The 18,900-nt window shown below is 36.1% G+C and overlaps 1 protein-coding gene across 3 annotated transcripts in view; it reads left to right on the forward strand.

The window, feature by feature from the left end:
* LOC133528267 (luciferin 4-monooxygenase-like) overlaps window positions 1-18,900 on the forward strand; it is a 46,496-nt gene that overhangs the window by 12,961 nt on the left and 14,635 nt on the right. Inside the window, exons 5-6 of one of the 3 annotated variants that reach the window (XM_061865573.1) lie at window positions 2,304-2,474; window positions 11,084-13,255. In XM_061865573.1, the coding sequence (XP_061721557.1) occupies window positions 2,304-2,474; window positions 11,084-11,881 (969 nt within the window). In that variant the 3' untranslated portion in view covers window positions 11,882-13,255. Of the gene's footprint in view, window positions 1-2,303; window positions 2,475-5,963; window positions 8,722-11,083; window positions 13,256-18,900 lie in introns of those variants that run through there. The other 2 variants (XM_061865572.1, XM_061865574.1) reach the window with 2 other exon arrangements.

The following is an 18,900-nucleotide window of genomic DNA, read 5'->3' on the forward strand; positions in this document are numbered from 1 at the left end:
TACATATCTTGATGGGGCATCGCATTATATGTCAAGATGACGAAAACGCAGTTTGAATGTTTTGAATACACTACTATTTACTTTCATGTAGTCTGCAAGAGTGCTAAGCTAATAGCTTTGGTGACTGTATGGATGATACTTCTCTGAGATTTACAAGCTGATGGAATGATGCTTCTTTACAGTCATGAATGTTTTATCTGAAAATCACAATTATTTTCCACTTCTCGAGTCGAATGACAACCGGTCTGGCCTCGTGGGTAGTGACCTGCTTATGAAGCCGATGGTCCCGGGTTCAAATCCTGGTAAGGGCATTTATTCGTGTGATGAGCATGGATATTTGTTTCCTGAGTCATGGGTGTTTTCTATGTAATTCAGTATTTAAAAATATTTATATATTATATATATCGTTGTCTAAGTACCCTCAACACAAGCCATATTGAGCTTATTTATTTATTTAATCTTTATTGCACAATACATGAAGGTACAAATGGCGGACTTAACGCCTTAAGGCATTCTCTACCAGTCAACCAATGGGTCAAACCAGAAAGATTAAGTAGGTAGAGCTTACTGTGGGACTTAGTCAATTTGTGTATAATGTCCTATAATATTTATTTTATTTATTAATGATGTCCCCTAATTCCCTATGAGGGTTAATTTTTTATATGGAGTAACTGTCACTTAAAAACTTGTGTAGACATTTTTGGAAGCTTAACACATTAATTAATTTATAAATGTAGGATTTAATTAATATAAATACGCTAAAAACATATTTCTCCATTTATTTTTCAAATTAAGCCCAACCAAAACATACCATACTTAAAAGAACTGTCATAGGGGCCGTCATTCGACGCGAGAGGTACACATGCCTGCTAGCTACAGAACATCTAACGCTCAGCTCGCCTATTTAAGGCTCAATTTCCCCTGTGGGTTATAGGAATGTCAGAAGGCTGTTGCATTTGTTAAAAACCCTAAGATTTGTTACAGCTGTCCGCATCACCCCTTATGCCCTCGATCGCTGTTTCATATTAGTTTCTTTTTGTCAAAAACTATTCCAGGCACACCTTTTCAGGCGAGTTCCTGGTTACTATAATAAACATCTATTCGAAGTAGATTGCTTTCAAAATTCGTTGGCTTGTCTAAAATAGTACATTACGATACAAGTGCGAAAAACAGGAAATTCGAAACGAGTGGCGATAAATTAAAACACGACCGAAGGGAGTGTTTTAAATCGACACGAGTTGCGAATTACCTATTCGCACATGTATCGTACAACGTTTTACAGTACATATGGCCCTTTAAATGTTCGACACAGTAACATAATATGCTACTTCTCGCACTAGTGCTATAAAGTAGCCCCATATGTACTGTAAAATATAGTTAAACGTAAGTTATTTTAATTTCTAAGTACCAGGGCCCGTACTTTTCATGCCATTGACGCAAAAATGACTTAATTTAACATACAGAGAGTTTTTTTTACAACACTACAAATTTAAATAACTTACTTATTGACGGGTAGAAAAATAAATACTTGTCACGTCAATTAAAGCTTGTTACGTTGTTAAAAATCAAAATTATGTATTATTTAACAAAATAATTATCTATTATTTATTTGAGTGACAATAAGATGAAAGTCAGTTAGACGTTTCTGTACTGATTGTAAAGTATATGTATCAGTTAGCTAAAGAGATTGACAAATGATTAAGTATTACGAAAATACCAATTGAAATCATACTCTATGTAGCGTGACGTAATTTTTCTGTCAACGGCATGAAATGTACGGGCTCTGCAGTAAGTACAGATATCAGTTATTTTTCTATCTGATATAAATATTCATTAGCTATAATTTTATTTATTTCAGTTAATATAATTTATAAATATGAACCTCCAGGTCTTATTGTTGCGGTACACCTTTTTTATATTGCATTTTTGATATGTTTATATGACTGTTTGGTTTCTAAATAAATTTAAAAAAGAAGCCGAAATACTCGAGTTCTTTTTATTTTATTTCGAGTCGGCAAATCGTGCCTCGCGTGGGGAATTCCTTTGGTGGACTGCTGCTCTGAGTTCCACCAAGGTACAGCGGCCAAATGCCCTGTTTCATGCTCTCAAAATTGTATGGTTACCTTTTTCCGGGATTAGCTCTCCTTCAAAGACAGACATCCTTTAATTAAGATTAGTGGATGTTCAAAACTCAGGAATGAATAACTGACGATACTACTACGCTACTTTAGTTAAAGTGAATTAGTATTCAAAATATTCTAAGCGAAGGAAGAAACAATTTATAATAAGTTGGCGTTCTGCAGGTGGCCCCAGCCGAGCTAGAAGCCCTGCTGCTGCAGCACCCGGGAGTAGCTGAAGCCGGCGTGGTGGGCGCACCTCATGAGAGCGCGGGCGAACTACCCACCGCTTTCGTGGTGCGCCAGGCCGGCGCCGCCGTCACCGAGCGGGAGTTGCAGGATCACGTGGCCAGCAAGGTAATGTACCTAGTAACTACCTATGTAAAGAATACCAGAACTACCGGTCAGGGGTAGCTGAAGCGGCCGTAGTGAACGCAACCGTTACTAATCAGGAGCTACAGGAAGAACATAAATCCCAATGTGTCCAAAAAGTTAATCTCCGAGTCCTCCTACATAACATAGTGCAATTTATACTTGGAAGCGTCGAATATTTCGCCGTGCCGAAACTGTCCACCTGTCTCATCGTTCGCTAAGGTCAGTCACACGTTACTTTAACCCTTTTAGGCATATCCCCTACATACGACGTTATACGTAAGATGAAGACATGGCAAAAACCGTTTTTCGTCACTTTCTTCATAGTAGATTGCGCATAAACTTGCTTAATATAACAATTACTAAGATACTAATTCTCTTTTTCGTTCGCAGCTCAAGTTCGCTATCGTCATAACTTTCATATTTAGCCCTCTTATATTTTTTTCGCGTTTCAATTATCTAATTTTTGTGAGTTTGTCACGCAGTAAGTTTCTTTTTGTCCAATCCTCTTCTTCAAAATTTGACAACACTTCTTTTACCTTTCAAGCTGTTCGACTCTGGAACTCTACCTGTGGACATTAGACGCGGTCAAACTCATGCTGTAGTAAAAAAAAACTACTTAAAGATCATTATCTTTATATCTTCTCTCCCTTAGTGTATGTACACTTTGTTACTACAACACAAACTTATAAGTCTAGTAAAAGTTTCCTGGTTTTCGAGATAATCAAACTTTTCTTGCCTCTTTAATTTAGCTATTAAAAAAAACTGGTCAAGTGCGAGTCCGAACTCGCGCATCGAAGGTTGGGTACAAACTTTAAATTATCTCATCTAACAATAAACACGAAAGGCTTTTTACCATAAGTGTACTAATCATAATTGTAAATGTTTTTTTTTTTCACTTTTTCCTACAAACATATTTTTTTCCACTATGAAAAAAAAAAGTTTTGGAATGTTCAATTTGAGCTCTTCCAAATGATACTTCACTTGACATATAGTAACTAGACTTTGAACATTTGCCTCCTCTTGGGCAAATATTCTATACTTCATAAAATAAAATAAAATATACTTTCAACCCAGACAAGGCTAGCGTGGTTCATAACTATTTCAAATTTCAAATCGATAGTTCAAGTAGGTCTCGAGATATTTGGTAATATGACAGACGGGCCGACGAACGGACAGAGTCGCACCATTAGGGTTCATTTTGTACCTTATTGGTACGGAACCCTAAAAAAATTCAATTATCTCGAAAACCACAAAACTTTTACTAGACCTATAAGTAAATTTTATTGTTCCGCCTTTTTGCCGAAGTTTTACTGTCAGAATTTCACTTGCCAACCAACTTTTTTTACTTTGGCAAATTTTCATTATGATAACTACTTGTAACTACTTGGCAGAATTATTTTTAAGTAGATTATTATTATGATATACAACATTTGGAATACATTTCATTCACCAAACATTTAATTGGCTAACTATTTATTCATATAAAGCGAGAGTGCCGCGGCAGCGGACAGCGAGCGCTAGAACCGACTTTTTTCATTGTACGATCTTAAGAGCAATTCCTAGCTGGAGCAACTTTTCAAATCTCGAATTTTTGAAGTTATGTTTCTGTCGCGCTGCGGTGGCCGGTAGTGCGTGCGTGCGATAAGGACAACTGCAGGCTGGACTAAAATTCCCAGGCAAAAAACTCAAAAATCGAGGTTTCGCTCTCGACTGTTTCCTCCTCCAAAACGCAACCAATCATTATGAAATTTTGGAAACTGCAATAGGTAGAAATAATGTATGCCGCTATGTTTTGATTTTTTGGATATTTGTTGTCATATTTATATACTGCGCCTCTTTTTTGCAGCCAAATCAATTGAGCCGTTTTTGCGATTTTCGAGGCGCTGTAAGTTTCTTCAAAATAAAATAATCCAAAAAAAGCAAAACATAGCGGCACAAATATTGATGCTGCTCCCCTCTGCCTGTCCTGCACCTGTACCCAGGGCCGGATTTAGGGGAGGGCAACCGGGGCTACTGCCCCGGGCCTCCACAAAAGAGAATTTGGAAAATTTACCATTTTAAATTTTGGAAAAAATTGGGGCCAGGGGGCCTCCACTCCTTTATTGCCCGAGGCCTCCAGACCTCTAAATCCGGCATTGCCTGTACCCATGTTTGTATGGAAAAAACGCAACTAGGAATTCTGCCAAATGAAATTATGCGAATAAATGTGTATTTTTATTTAGTGTATGAAAGTAGGTTTCATAATGTATTTGCAACCTATTCTTTTTGATTAAATTATTTAGCTCAAGGAAATTAACCCGAACATGGGAAATCAGGGGAAATAATTCGTGTAGTTTTGTAAATTGGTAACGGTTTTGTAACGGTCCATACAATATGTATGGTTAACTGCGTTACAAAACTGATAATTAAAAGTGGGACACTTTTTTTATTGCTTAAATCGATAGTCCTAATGATTCTAAGTAGAAATAACTCAAAATTTGTTAGGTTTTAAAAAAAAGTACAGGGTACACTTTTTTTGAAAACGTCGTTTTTTCGTAAACTATAGCGAACCTGGTCGGTCTAGCCGTTTTTGAGTTTTTGCAAAAAGTCTATTTTGACGGACGGGTAACTACGGAACTCTACACTGAGCATGGCCCGACATGCTCTTTGCCAGTTTTATTTTTTACTACACTACGCCGTTTTTGTTAACTTAACTATATACGCCCTGTTTTGTTGTACGAGCACTGTGGTTCTTTTGAAGTAAAATTTTCCTCCATTCAACATGAATTTAACTACTGATAATTCTCAATACCTAGTAAAAATGATATGATAGTACATTGTTGCCGAGGGATAGAAAAAGGCACTTTCTTTCAAGGCACCTAGATGCTAGGCCGAGGTTTGGCGATGCCTGGCAAAAGGACCTAGTCGGAAAATGCCTAGATATACTATACTTAGGTAGTACTTTTCTCAAACATGCGAGGAAATATAATATTATAATCAAACATATAATATATTTAACAAATGTCGCACGCATACGTTACATACACGTTCCTTTCGCTATCGCCGTGCATCGTGTGCAGCGAAACAAGAAACAAAAAACTTTTATACCTATGTAAACTCCTTATAAAAGTTTTTTTGTTCCTGTTGGTGTTAGACTTAACGACTGGCTGGCATTGATCCACACAACGCAATTTGCGCACCAATTTACTGGCCCACTTCAAAGTCAATGACTTCTCGTTGCACAAAAGAGTTACACTAGATATTTTATTTGTATGACTATATTGACTATACACTATCTTATTTATAGGATTTTTCATTACACTACTTGCCTAAACTAAAAATTAAATCTCATTAAAATTTACGATTCACTACATAATTATACTAACCCAACAGCTTAAATAGGTAACTATTCATTGGTGTTTCTACATCATCTTTATTACATATTAATCATATTATACATACTAGTGTTTTCACTTTTCAACCTTTTTGCAGGATGCGCTGATCTTGGGCATCAATGATGCACGTAGAGGAATTGAGTTGAATAATATCACTATCAACAGAGACATAGTGACATTCACAATGCGAGGCACCAAAACTAAGACTGACAAATCATTTGTGAATTGGGATGGAATTATGAATATTTTTAAAAACAACCCAATAAATATTGTTTTGGCAGCTAACACTATGATAACAGCCAAGTCTCATGAAGATCTACACGACGGCTCGTCAGCATCACACCAGCAACATAAATCACTTTACACAGATGCACAACCAGGCTCCCGTGGCCCTCCAGTTTACATTGAGGATTGTAGTCCTGAGACAATCAAAATTGATGCTCATCCAAAATCTTTTAGCAAACGTTCACTGCCATCTGCTCTTTATCATTATTATATTATTATTACATTATTATTATCAACCACCGTTATAAACTGCAGCCAGATTGAAGATTGGTCACAGTCAACCAGTGACACTGCATCCTCACAGCCAGGGTCAATTTCAAATATAAAGGAAACTAATATTCGTGCACCTCGTGGATTAAGAACAGTTTCAATATCCAATAGCCCTAATATGTCAAATGTTCATTTTCCTGATGGACCTGGTAGAACAGTTACAATATCCAATAGCCCTAATATGTCAAATGTTAATCTTCAATACAATGATCAACCTGGTGGATCAATAACAATTACAATAACCAATTGCCCGAATATGTCAAACGTTAGATTTATTGTCAATGCTGGAGCTGGTTCAGAAATAACAGCTACACTAACCAATTGTCCTGATATGAGAAACGTTGCATTTTTTTTCAATACACCTGGTGGAATTACAACAGCTACAATAAGCAATTGCCCTGACATGTCAAATGTAAAATTTAATTTCAACGGTGAACCTGGTGGAACAATAACAGTTACAATATCCAATCGCCCTAATATGTCAAACGGTGTTTACAATTACGTCAACGGTATTTACAGCTAAATTTGTCATAAACATGTAACTTTCCTGGCTCGCAAAATGCCCGTAGTATATTTTACAACGCATATACTCGAAGCCGACTTGAATCTAACGCGGCATTTTGGAGCCCCTATGAACATCAATACACCCGTATGTTAGGGAGGGTGCAAAAATCATTCGTACTCTTCCTTTTCCGTAAACTATATGGGTAAATATCTGGGGTATATTTCGGGAATTCACCCAATTTACCTGGTATTTACCTTTTCTACCCGAATAAGTGGGCTTAAATAAAAGTTGGAAACGAAGTAATAAATTAAATTGAGGTAAAGTAAAAAATATTAATAAATTTAAAAATTGTTATATAAATAATATAATATTTGTATATAAGTAAAATTGACTAAGGAATTCGTCAAATGTTTCATATATTAGGTACTATTAAATATCGTTTACATAGCACATGAAAATTCTCAGGCGTAAAAGTTACACTTTTAAAGGAATGACAATAACTTTAACAAAATACGATAACAATAATAAAAAAGTAAGCCCCCGAGTGAAAGCCAGAATGGCGGGTGTACCTAAATAAATAAAAAAACCTTACCATATTTTTGTACCTAATTTGTACTATTTTTATAATATGAGCCAATTTATTTGTGGTTTCCAAGTTTTAATCATTACATTCATTTTTTGCTTGCTATTACACTTTTGCAGGCGCTATAATTTTTCACCTTATCGATTTCATTTTTAAGAAATAACGCTACGGTATAATTATTTTTATTACGCCAGGAATTTGTACCTTTCACGTTTAATCTGATCAGATCAAATAAATCAGAAAATTATAACAGTATTGAATGATTCACGGTTAGTTTCACTACACTTAAATCGACCGGCCGGAATCTTGGTCGATTTCAGAAAATTATGTTTTAAAATTCCTAAGAAAAACCATGTACCATGTTCGTTTTTCATTGATTGTTGATGATTAATCAAATAAAACCCGCAAATTTTGTAAATATATATATATATATATATATATATATATTTATTATATATATTTCTACTATGACTACGACTAGTGGCTCCGTGAGCTGTACACCTCGCGATAAGATCGATAAGCTTAAAACATAAAAAAACAACAAAAAATAAATTCATTGAGCCATTTTCACAGCGTACTCACAAGGTTTTAAGTGCCATAGACCGTATTGGCACTTAAGTCCTTTATGCCAATTTCCACCAATTTGAACATTTTCCAAAAAATGAGATGACAGAAAATTTCTATGTAGCTACTGAACCTGCTTACAAAATTTCACTAGTTGCAGCTCTGCTACCTGTACAGTTTTCAACCTGTACAGGAAAACATTCAGACATACAAAAGCAAATTGCCCAAGTCAAAATATAGACCTTCGCTAACGCTTCGGTCAATTAAAATATGTACTTACATAAGTTTTACAAAGCAATATTTAAGTTTAACTATTACGTGTTTTTCTATCGTCTTGGTACAAAGAAGCACCCAATTGTGCCTTCCATTCCATGAGAAAAGGGTCCTTATGCTCATTTCTAGTTACGGAGATATTAACGTTATTGTAAATACTTGAAAATTATATTTTTTTCTTTTCTGCGTAATAATAGAATGTAGGAATAGACATGTCATTCTAGCTTATTTTTATTCGTATACGTTAAGTATTTCTATGTTAAAATTATTGTCAAATTTGAATGAAAAAGGGTTCTTAATCCTTATGATTAAGTGCAAAATTACCTTAAGCTACATAGTCAATCATCATTCATCAGTTATGTACCTATTAATTTCCAACGAGAACATAGTTAAAATTCGTTTTTAGCTTGGTTTTTGAATTTTTTTATTTTTATTGAATCTATATATATATATATATATATATATATATATATATCTCTCTTCGAATCGAAGGGAACTCTTCAAATGTGAAGAGCATACATATAGTGATTTTTGTATTTTCATCAACAAATCAAGCATTTACCTACATTTAAAAAGTGACATTTGATAAAGTGGAATTGCTGATGATGATCAGAATGGAACTCCTCAACGACGCATAGTTCACGTTTGGCGATTTATCCTCTTCGCTGTGTTTGTGAAGCAAATAAGATTTTTAAGACAAATTTTTGTCAAGTTCGAGTTCTAACGATGGGGTCCATGAGGAATCGGGGGAACTCCTCAAATGTTAAAGGCATATATATATATATATATAGTGATCTTAATATTTTCATCATCAAATCAAGCATTTACATTTGTTGAAATGACATTTGATGAAGCGGAACTGCTGATGATGAACAGAATGGAATTCTTCAACGCCGCATAGTTCACGTTTGGCAATTTGTTCTCTTCGCATGTTTGTGAAGCAGTTAGGTTTACAAGGCATATTTTTGTCAAGCTTGAATTCTGATGATGGATTCCATGAGGAATTGAGGGTACTTCTCAACTCTTTTAAGCAAACTTATAGCCATTTTTATTATTATTTCATGCATGGAGTGAAATAATTTATTTTAAATACAGTCGAATACCCTATTGCGGGTATTTTACCAGTCAACCAGCAAATCTGAAATGTGTCAAGGTGTAGGTGTTGTATGAAATTCAAAATCAACAATAATCTTTCTTTAACCGGTCTCCCTCATTGAATTTTTTGTTTTTTTGTACGGTAAGGTTTGTTTTTAATTAATATTGTAATTCTTTGTAGCAACTCCATCAAGTGGAAGTTATTACTGTATTATTTTTACCTTTTTAAAATATGTGGGTACCCACTAAGAAAAACCAATGCAAACCGCCAATTATTATTATACACGGGTCTGCAGTCATTTCAAATTGTCCGTTCAATCTAGTCCGATTCAACCCCACCAAGACACAAGTTTGCGCGTTTACCGCTAAGAAAACTCCATTTACTGTGTTCTCAGAGTTCCAAGGCTCAGTCCTTACCATGTCAGGGAGTATTGGGATCCTCGGTGTCGACATTTCCAGTGACGTCCAATTCCATAGCCACTTGGAAGGAAAGGCTGCGCTGGCATCCAAAAAACTCGGTGTGCTCAATAAAGCGAGGCGATAGTTTACTCCGGGGCAAAGACTGCTGCTATATAAATCGCAAGTCAGACCTAATATGGAGTATTGCTGTCACCTTTGGGCAGGAGCACCTGCATGCCAGCTTGGACCATTCGACTCGGTCCAAAGGCGCGCTGTACGAATCGTCGACGATCCCAAACTCACAAGCGGTATTGAACCTTTAAGTCTAAGGAGAGACTTTGCCTCCTTGTGTGTGTTCTACCGCTTGTACAATGGGCTGTGCTCTGAAGAATTGTTTGACATGATGCCAACGGCCGCTTCACCGCACCGCTCGCCGTCGGCAAGGTGTTCATCCTCACACCCTAGAACCTAATTGGTACTGTGCGAACCTCCCGCGAACGCTTCGGCTGTGGAATGAGCTTCCTGCCGAGGTTTTCCCGAGGGGCTACAGTGTGGGGTTCTTCAAAAAAGGAGTGTACAGGTTTTTAAAGGGTCGGCAACGCGCATGTAATACCTCTGGTGTTGCAGGTGTCCATAGGCTACGGTGACTAATTACCATCAGGCGGGCCGTATGCTTGTTTGCCACCGTCGTGGTATAAAAAATATATATAGAATAGAGTGAGTAGGAAGATAGACCAACTTACATGTCTCGTTCTTACAAGACCGTCGCGTATGATCGTGCGAATACTGCTTATAAAATCATATACTACATTTAAAAAAATTAAGGATCTCACGCGTGCACATACAACTTATATTCCACAATTAAATTGAATGAACTAATATTGAATGGTAGTATGAGTTGTACTTTTAACTTTAAAAAAATATAACTGTTAAAGAGGGAAAATGTTCTTGACATTTTTGATGTGAAGGTTCGATTTGAGTGATACTTGATGTTTTAATAATGACTATCTTACCTTATTTCCTCGCATTTTTGGAGAAAATCAATTCGTGGATTCGTCTTCTTTGTCGGAATCGAATCGAAACTCATCCACAAATTCCCGTTTCCCGGCCTATGCAATAATGTACCTACTATTAAATTTATGATTCACAACATAACGCTTAAATAACTATTATTTGGTGTTTCTACAAAATCTTTTTTACATATTATACATACTAGTGCTTTCACTTTTCAACCTTTTTGCAGGATGCGCTGATCTTGGGCATCAATGGTGAATGTCGAGGAATCGAGTTGACTAATATCACTGTCAATAACGACGTAGTGACATTCAAAATGCCTGACACCAAAACTAAGACTGCCAAATCATTTGTGATTCGGGATGAAGTTATGAATATTAATAAAAACAACCTAAAAAATATTGTTTTTCACCAACAACATCAATCACTTCACACAGATCTACAGCCAGGCTCCCGTGACCCTCCAGTTAACATTGAGCATTGTAGTTCTGAGAAAATCAAAATTGATACCCATCCAAAATCTCCTAGCATACTGTCATGTGCGCATTATCTTTCTTATATTTTCATTATATTATCATTATCAACCACCATTGTACACTGCAGCCAGATCGGAGATTGGCCACAGTCCGCACTTGGTGCATCAAAATCTCAGCCCATACAGCAATTAAAAACTGTTACGATAACCAATAGCCCTAATATGTCAAATGTTACATTTACTGACAATGATGGATCTAGTGGAACAAGAACACTAACAATAAGCGATTGTCCTAATATGTCAAATGTTAATTTTCAATACAATGATCAACCTGGTGGAACAATAACAGTTACACTAACCAATTGCGCTGATATGTCAAACGTTGCATTTATTTTCAATGCTGGAACTGGTTCAACAATAACAGCTACACTTACCAATTGCCCTAATATGTCAAATGTAACATTTATTTTCAATGCTTCACCTGGTGGAACAATAACAGTTACATTAACCGATCGCCCTAATATGTCAAACGCTACATATATTTATAACTAAATTTATCACAAACATGTAACTTTCCTGGCTCGCCCTTAGTATATTATACAACGCATATGTTCGATGCCGACTTGAATCTAACGCGACTATATAGAGCCCCCATGAACACCAGTACAGTTATATTAGAGAGGGTGCAAAAATCATTCGTACGCTTCCTTTTCCGTAAACTCTATGGGTAAATATCTGGGGTTGATATCGAGTCTATTTCGGGAATTTACCCGGGATTTACCATTTCTACCCGAATGAGTGGGCTTAAATAAAAATTGAAAAAAATGTAACAAATTAAATTAAGATAATGTAAAAAATATTATTAAATGTAATAATAGATGTAGATATAAATAGATGTAATAATATTTGTACACAAGTAAAATTGACTAAGGAATTCGTCAAATGTTTAATATACATATTAGGTACTGTCGAATAGCATTTCATGGCACATGAAAATTCTCAGGCGTAAAAGTTACAATATTAAAGGAATTACATTAACAAAATACGATAATAATAATATAAAGTAAAAAAATTACAATAGTACAATTAATAAAAATATATACAATATGTAACATAACGCAAAGCAATTACTCAAACCCATTAACGTTTAGGTCATACCGAGCAACTTTTACTATAACCAATCACGAAATCCCGAAAATAAATATGGCTATTTCATAAATTTTTCTGTAGGTCAAAGATGGTCGGCTCTTTATCAATTGTCATCGTGCCTGGTACGTTCTAACTAGTTTGTAAGCGTGAAAGTGACGACCATAGTGATAAAAATGGAACCATGCTGGTACTGCTTTTCGCGATTTCGGGGATGGTCCTACACTAAAAGTTGCTAATAAGTAGTAGAAGCAGTGTTAGTTAGTAGTTAATAAGTATAAAATTATTAAAATTAACGAATAAAAAATATAACAACAAAAAATAATAATATAAAAAATGCCTATATAAGGTTAATAACAAAGAGAAAAACAGTATAAATGAATATAGCTTAAATTAACATTCATAGCCCATAAAACAATATACGATAAAGACCTAAACAAGTGGGTTTGAGTAATTTTGTAATTACAATAACAATATATTGGAAAGCGATTGAGGGAGGCAACGGGAGACCCTCGCGCAGGCAGTTTTCTCGCGCAAAGGCTTGCCGTCGCGATACAGCGCGGGAATGCTGCCTGCGTGATGGGCACCCTGCCAAGAGGCCAGGGTCTGTTTTAGGTATCTTTATTTTTTCTAGGTAGGTTTAGTTTTAGTAGTTTTATTTTATAAGTAGTCATAATTTAATTTTATTCAAAATGTATCCTTTTTTCATCATAAATAAAGTAATATTTGTGTTAATAACAATATAGGATATTAAAAAATAATTATCATAAAACAAAAAAAGTAATAATAAAAATGAAATAAAAATTAAACAATAAAAAATATAAAAAAGAGAACAAATAATAACAAAAAAAATTGAATGCCTAATATTAGGTAAATAATATACAAATTAAGAAAGAGATTTATTTTAAATTAAAATAGCTTAAATTAACATTCATAGCCCTTAAAACAAAATACGAAAATGACCTGAACATTGACGGGTTTTAGTAATTGTTTTACGTTCAGTTACATTCTGTATAATTCATATATAAAAACAAAAAATAATAATATAAAAATGGAATTAACATTCATATTATCCCATAAAACAAAATACGTTAATGTAAATAAAAGTAGAGTCATATAATTATAATTATAAAATAAATAGTATAAAATAAAAATAATTAAAACCCAACCAATAATATTAAAAAAATACAATACAATGCTCTTTATTGCACACCTCATATAGTTTACAATAAATGTACGGAAACATAAACAAAGACAGCGGTCTTATCGCTTAAGAGCGATCTCTTCCAGACAACCTTTGCAACCTACCTATATTAAATAATAAATTAATTAAAATTTTGCAATTACAATAACAAACACGACAATAAAGGGGTAATTAGTCTTCTTCTTCCTCTTCCTCACGTTGTCCCGGCATTTTGCCACGGCTCATGGGAGCCTAATAGGGTCCGCTTGACAACTAATCCCAAGATTTGGCGAAGGCACTAGTTTTTACGAAAGCGACTGCCATCTGACCTTCCAACCCAGAGGGTAAACTAGGCCTTGTTGGGATTAGTCCGGTTTCCTCACGATGTTTTCCTTCACCGAAAAGCGAGTGGTAATATCAAATGATATTTCGTACATAAGTTCCGAAAAACTCATTGGTACGAGCCGGGGTTTGAACCCGCGACCTCCGGATTGCAAGTTGCACGCTCTTACCGCTAGGCCACCAGCGCTTCTCTATATAAAATAATTACTTTACTTTTTTACAAATTGACAAAAAAAAATTGGTAATATAGCTTAAATTAACATTCATGAGCCATAAAACAGTGAACAAAATTCACCCGTTTTAAGTACATACATATATTGTGTCTAAAACTGTCGTGTAATTAATTGGCATTCCTACTATTATTTAAACTTATTTCGTATTTATACGTTGTAAGAATGTCCTACCTATCATATTTATTTATTTATCTAATTTATATATGTGTATCTTCGATTCTTCGAACTAATTTTTATACACATCAATTTGGGTAGATAAGGGTAAATATCGGGTAGATTTTTTTTTAAGATAGAGGAGGCAAACGAGCAGACGGATCACCTGATGGTAAGCGATTACCGCCGCCCATGGACACCTGCAACACCAGAGGGGTTGTTAGTGCGTTGCCGATTGGATAGTTTCGGGTATTTTCCCGGTAATTACCCGCTGGCGCCTACCTCTATCTATGGGTACTATTCATATCGTTATCTTAATCTTTATAAACGGTGTAACATGAGGAAACCGAAAGATTTGAACAGTGATCCTGATCACATTTAGAGACAAAAATGTCATATAAAAGTTTTTCTATCTCCGGCATAGAACTCCGTCCCCGTCGACAAACTCTATTTGCTGTCCCGGCGGCACGAACTTAATTGCTGTATCTCAGTCTCCACTGCACTTAAATAACTATTCATTGGCGTTTTTACAAAATCTTTATTACATATTATACATACTAGTGTGATCACTTTTCAACCTTTTTGCAGGATGCGTTGATCTTGGGCGTCAATGGTGAATGTAGAGGAATCGAGTTGACTAATATCACTATTAACAGACACATAGTGACATTCAAAATGCGAGACACCAGTACTAAGACTGCCAAATCATTTGTGATTCGGGATGAAATCATAAATATTTTTAAAAACAACCCAAAAAATATTGAAGAATAAGAATAAGAAACCATTTATTGCCACACAAAATACAATGTTTCACTTAAAAATAATAATAATAGGCATGCGCGGCAAAAGGAACGGACTCAGCGTACGCTGCGTCAGCCATTTTATTACAAATTGATTGCGCAGCGCTGATTTTCAGTCCGTCCCCTTCACTGAACCACATTGATATGACATGCGGGTTAATGGATTTTTTGTTTTATTACCAGAGATAGCTAGTGTATACAATTATAGTACGAAAAAAATAAAGATTTTTTTTATTACAAGTGAAAATTTAATATTGTTTGGGCAGCTAACACTATCATAACAGCCAAGTCTCATGAAGATGTACACCACGCCTTATCAACATCACACAGGCAACATCAGTCACTTCACACAAATCTACAGCCAGTAGACGCCCGTGACCCTCCAGTTAACATTGAGCATTGTAGTCCTGAGAAAATCAAAATTGACACCCACCCAAAATCTTCTAGCATACTGCCATCTGCTCATTATCAACCAACAGTACACTGCAGCCAGATTGAAGATTGGCCACAGTCAGCACTTGGTGTATCAAACTCTCGGCATCTATTGCCTTCTCAGCAGGAAGGAAGGGCATGCGAACTGTCAATCAATAACTCTGCATCCTCACAGCCAACTATATTCGTTTACATACAGTTACAATAACCAATAGCCCTAATATGAGAAATGTTACATTTACTTACAATGGTGGATCCGGTGCAATAATAACAGTGACGATAACCAATTGCCGTATGTCAAACGTTGCATTTATTTTCAATACACCTCGTGGAATAACAACAGCTACACTAACCAACTGCCCTGATATGTCAAATGTAAAATTTATTTTCAATGGTAGCCCTGGTAGAATAATATCTGTTACATTAACCAATCGTCCTAATATGACAAACGGCACATATATTTACAACTAAATTTGTCACAAACGTAAATATCTTGACACGCAAAATGCCCTTAGAATCTATCGCGACAATATGGAGCCCCCATTGAAATCACTTTAGCCTTATGTTAGAGATTGTGCAAAAAACATTTGAAACGCTTTCTTTTCCGTAAACTCTATGGGTACTATACATTATCTTTCTCTTATTCTAGTAATAGACTAGATTGAGATAATGTAAAAATAATTTTCTTGATAGCATAGACTTCATAGTAGGAGATACGGTATAAGAAACGTATACCCTCATCTGCAGGCGTAATAACTGTCACTTTTTAACACCGCGGGATTGAAAGTGACGGTTACTGTTTTATCACGCTGTCACGTAGACAAGAACGACCATCATATGCGTACTGTTTTTAGTGATATTTATTAGTGATAAGAAATAAAATAGATAATATTCACATTGACTCATTGCAAATAAGTTACCTAGTTTAATTGCGTACGGGTAGTATAAAAACAATAATTATGTTTAATTTTAATTTTTGTAATTTAATCGTATATTATATCAAATTAAAGCTTATTTTATTCCTACTTTAACTGTAATAGGTTGCCTTATTAAAAACATGGTCCAGTCCATGGTTGCCTAGATTGTAAATGGTAATAAATTTAATAAATCGGTTAATCTAGGCAACCATGGACTAGGCCAACTTTTTAATAAGGCAACCTATTACAGTCAGATTAAGATTAAAATAAGCTATCATTTGATATAATTTACGATTACTTAAATAACAAAAAACATTTATAAATATTATCCGTACGCAATTTAAGTAGGCATACCTAATTGCAATGTGTGAATGTGAATATTATCTATCATCTCCGTCCTTGCATCGGTTTCCTCATCACTGAGGGTCGTGGCCACTTCTATGGAACAGCTTCTCTTTGACAATTTGCCGCCACCTCTTTCTGTCTGTCGCTGAATGCAGGGCACCGTGGAGCGTCACATCAAGGGCTGAGCGAATTTGGTCTGTCCACCTCATTGGGATCCTGCGTCTCGGCTTATCGCCTTCGATTTTACCAGTGATCACCAGCTTTTCCAGGTTATCACTGTCTTTCCTGGCAATCTGGCCAAAATACACAAGCACTTTGCGTAAGCAGATGGTAGACAGCCTGGTTGTGATGTTCAGTTCATCTAGGCTAGATGGATTAGTGCGGCGTGCTGTCCAGTCTATATCAGCATCCTCCTCCAACACCACATCTCAAAGGCATCAATTCGGTTACGGTCAGCTTTCCTAAGAGTCCATGTCCATGTCTTATCTATCATAAATAAATTAAAAGTCATATTTAAAGGAAACAATTACTAAAGCCTCCAGTGGTCAGGGCTGGAATCGAACCAGCGTCCTCTATTTACATGACAGATGCCTGAACCGCTCGGCCACTTGGGCTCGGTGGAATTGGTCGCTATTTCCAACTAGGCTTGTGGCGGCCCCTGGCCATCCCTAAGGTAGAAAAGTATAGTTCGACCTCCTAACCGAATCAACTCAGGTGATTCTTTGTATATGACATTTATTTCGTTTATAGTTTAAATAGTAAGTAGTATGCCTATTTGTAAAAAACACAAAATATTTTTATAGAAAGTAATTTAATTTGTTCTTAGAGTACTATCTCTCATATCTTTCTTATCACTAATAAATAACAGATTAGGGTATATAATTTTATACAAGTATAATTGACTAAGGAATTCGTCAAATGTTTAATATATTATCATTTCATAGCTCATGAAAATTCTCAGACGTACAAAGTTACACTATTAAAACAAATTCAATAAAGTACGATAATAAAAATAAACTTAAATAATTACAATTATAAAACGAATAATAAAAATAATAATATAAAATTAAATTTAAAATAATTAAAAATACCTTGACGACCAGTTTGGCCTAGTGGGTAGTGACCCTGCCTACGAAGCCGATGGTCCCGGGTTCAAATCCTGGTAAGGGCATTTATTCGTGTGATGAGCATGGATATCTGTTCCTGAGTCATGGGTGTTTTCTATGTATTTAAGTATTTATAAATATTTATATATTATATATATCGTTGTCTAAGTACCCTCAACACAAGCCTTATTGAGCTTACTGTGGGACTTAGTCAATTTGTGTAATAATACTAATAATGTCCTATAATATTTATTTATTTATACCTATATTAAATAATAAATCAACGCATATCCCTCTCCCAATACTGGCATTCATCTAGATGGAAACACCCTCCGGGTCACAGTTGGGCTGCGCCTGGGGGTATCAATCTGTGCACCGCATAAATGCCATTGTGGGAGTCACGTGGACGAGCGGGGGCGTCATGGTCTATCTTGCCAGCGAAGCGCGGGTCGATTGTCACGTCACGCCGCGCTCAATGACATTATCCGCAGGTCTCATGTCACCGTCAACGTGCCTGCGATACTTGAGCCGGCCGGTATAGCCCGGGACGATGGCAAGAGACCTGATGGTATGTCACTGATACCGTGGAGGATGGGGCGAGTGTTGGTGTGGGACGCGACCTGTTTGAACACACTGGCACCGTCTCACCTTCACGGCACTACAAAGAAAGCGGGTGCGGCTGCCGAGGTCAACAAAAGGCGGAAATACGGGGGTCTCGACGCCAATTATAACTTTGCTCCTTTCGGTGTCGAGACCCTCGGTCGGTGGGGCCCGGGAGCTCAGAGCTTCTTTAATGATTTGGCCAAACGGCTGGTTGACATAACAGGGGACAAAAGAGCTGGCAGCTTGCATAAGCGTTGCGATTCAGCGAGGAAATGCTGCCAGTATCTTTGGCACTATGCCCCAGGGGCCCT

The sequence above is a fragment of the Cydia pomonella genome, chromosome 19 (assembly GCF_033807575.1).
Source record: "Cydia pomonella isolate Wapato2018A chromosome 19, ilCydPomo1, whole genome shotgun sequence".
In the NCBI taxonomy this organism is placed as follows: domain Eukaryota; kingdom Metazoa; phylum Arthropoda; class Insecta; order Lepidoptera; family Tortricidae; genus Cydia; species Cydia pomonella.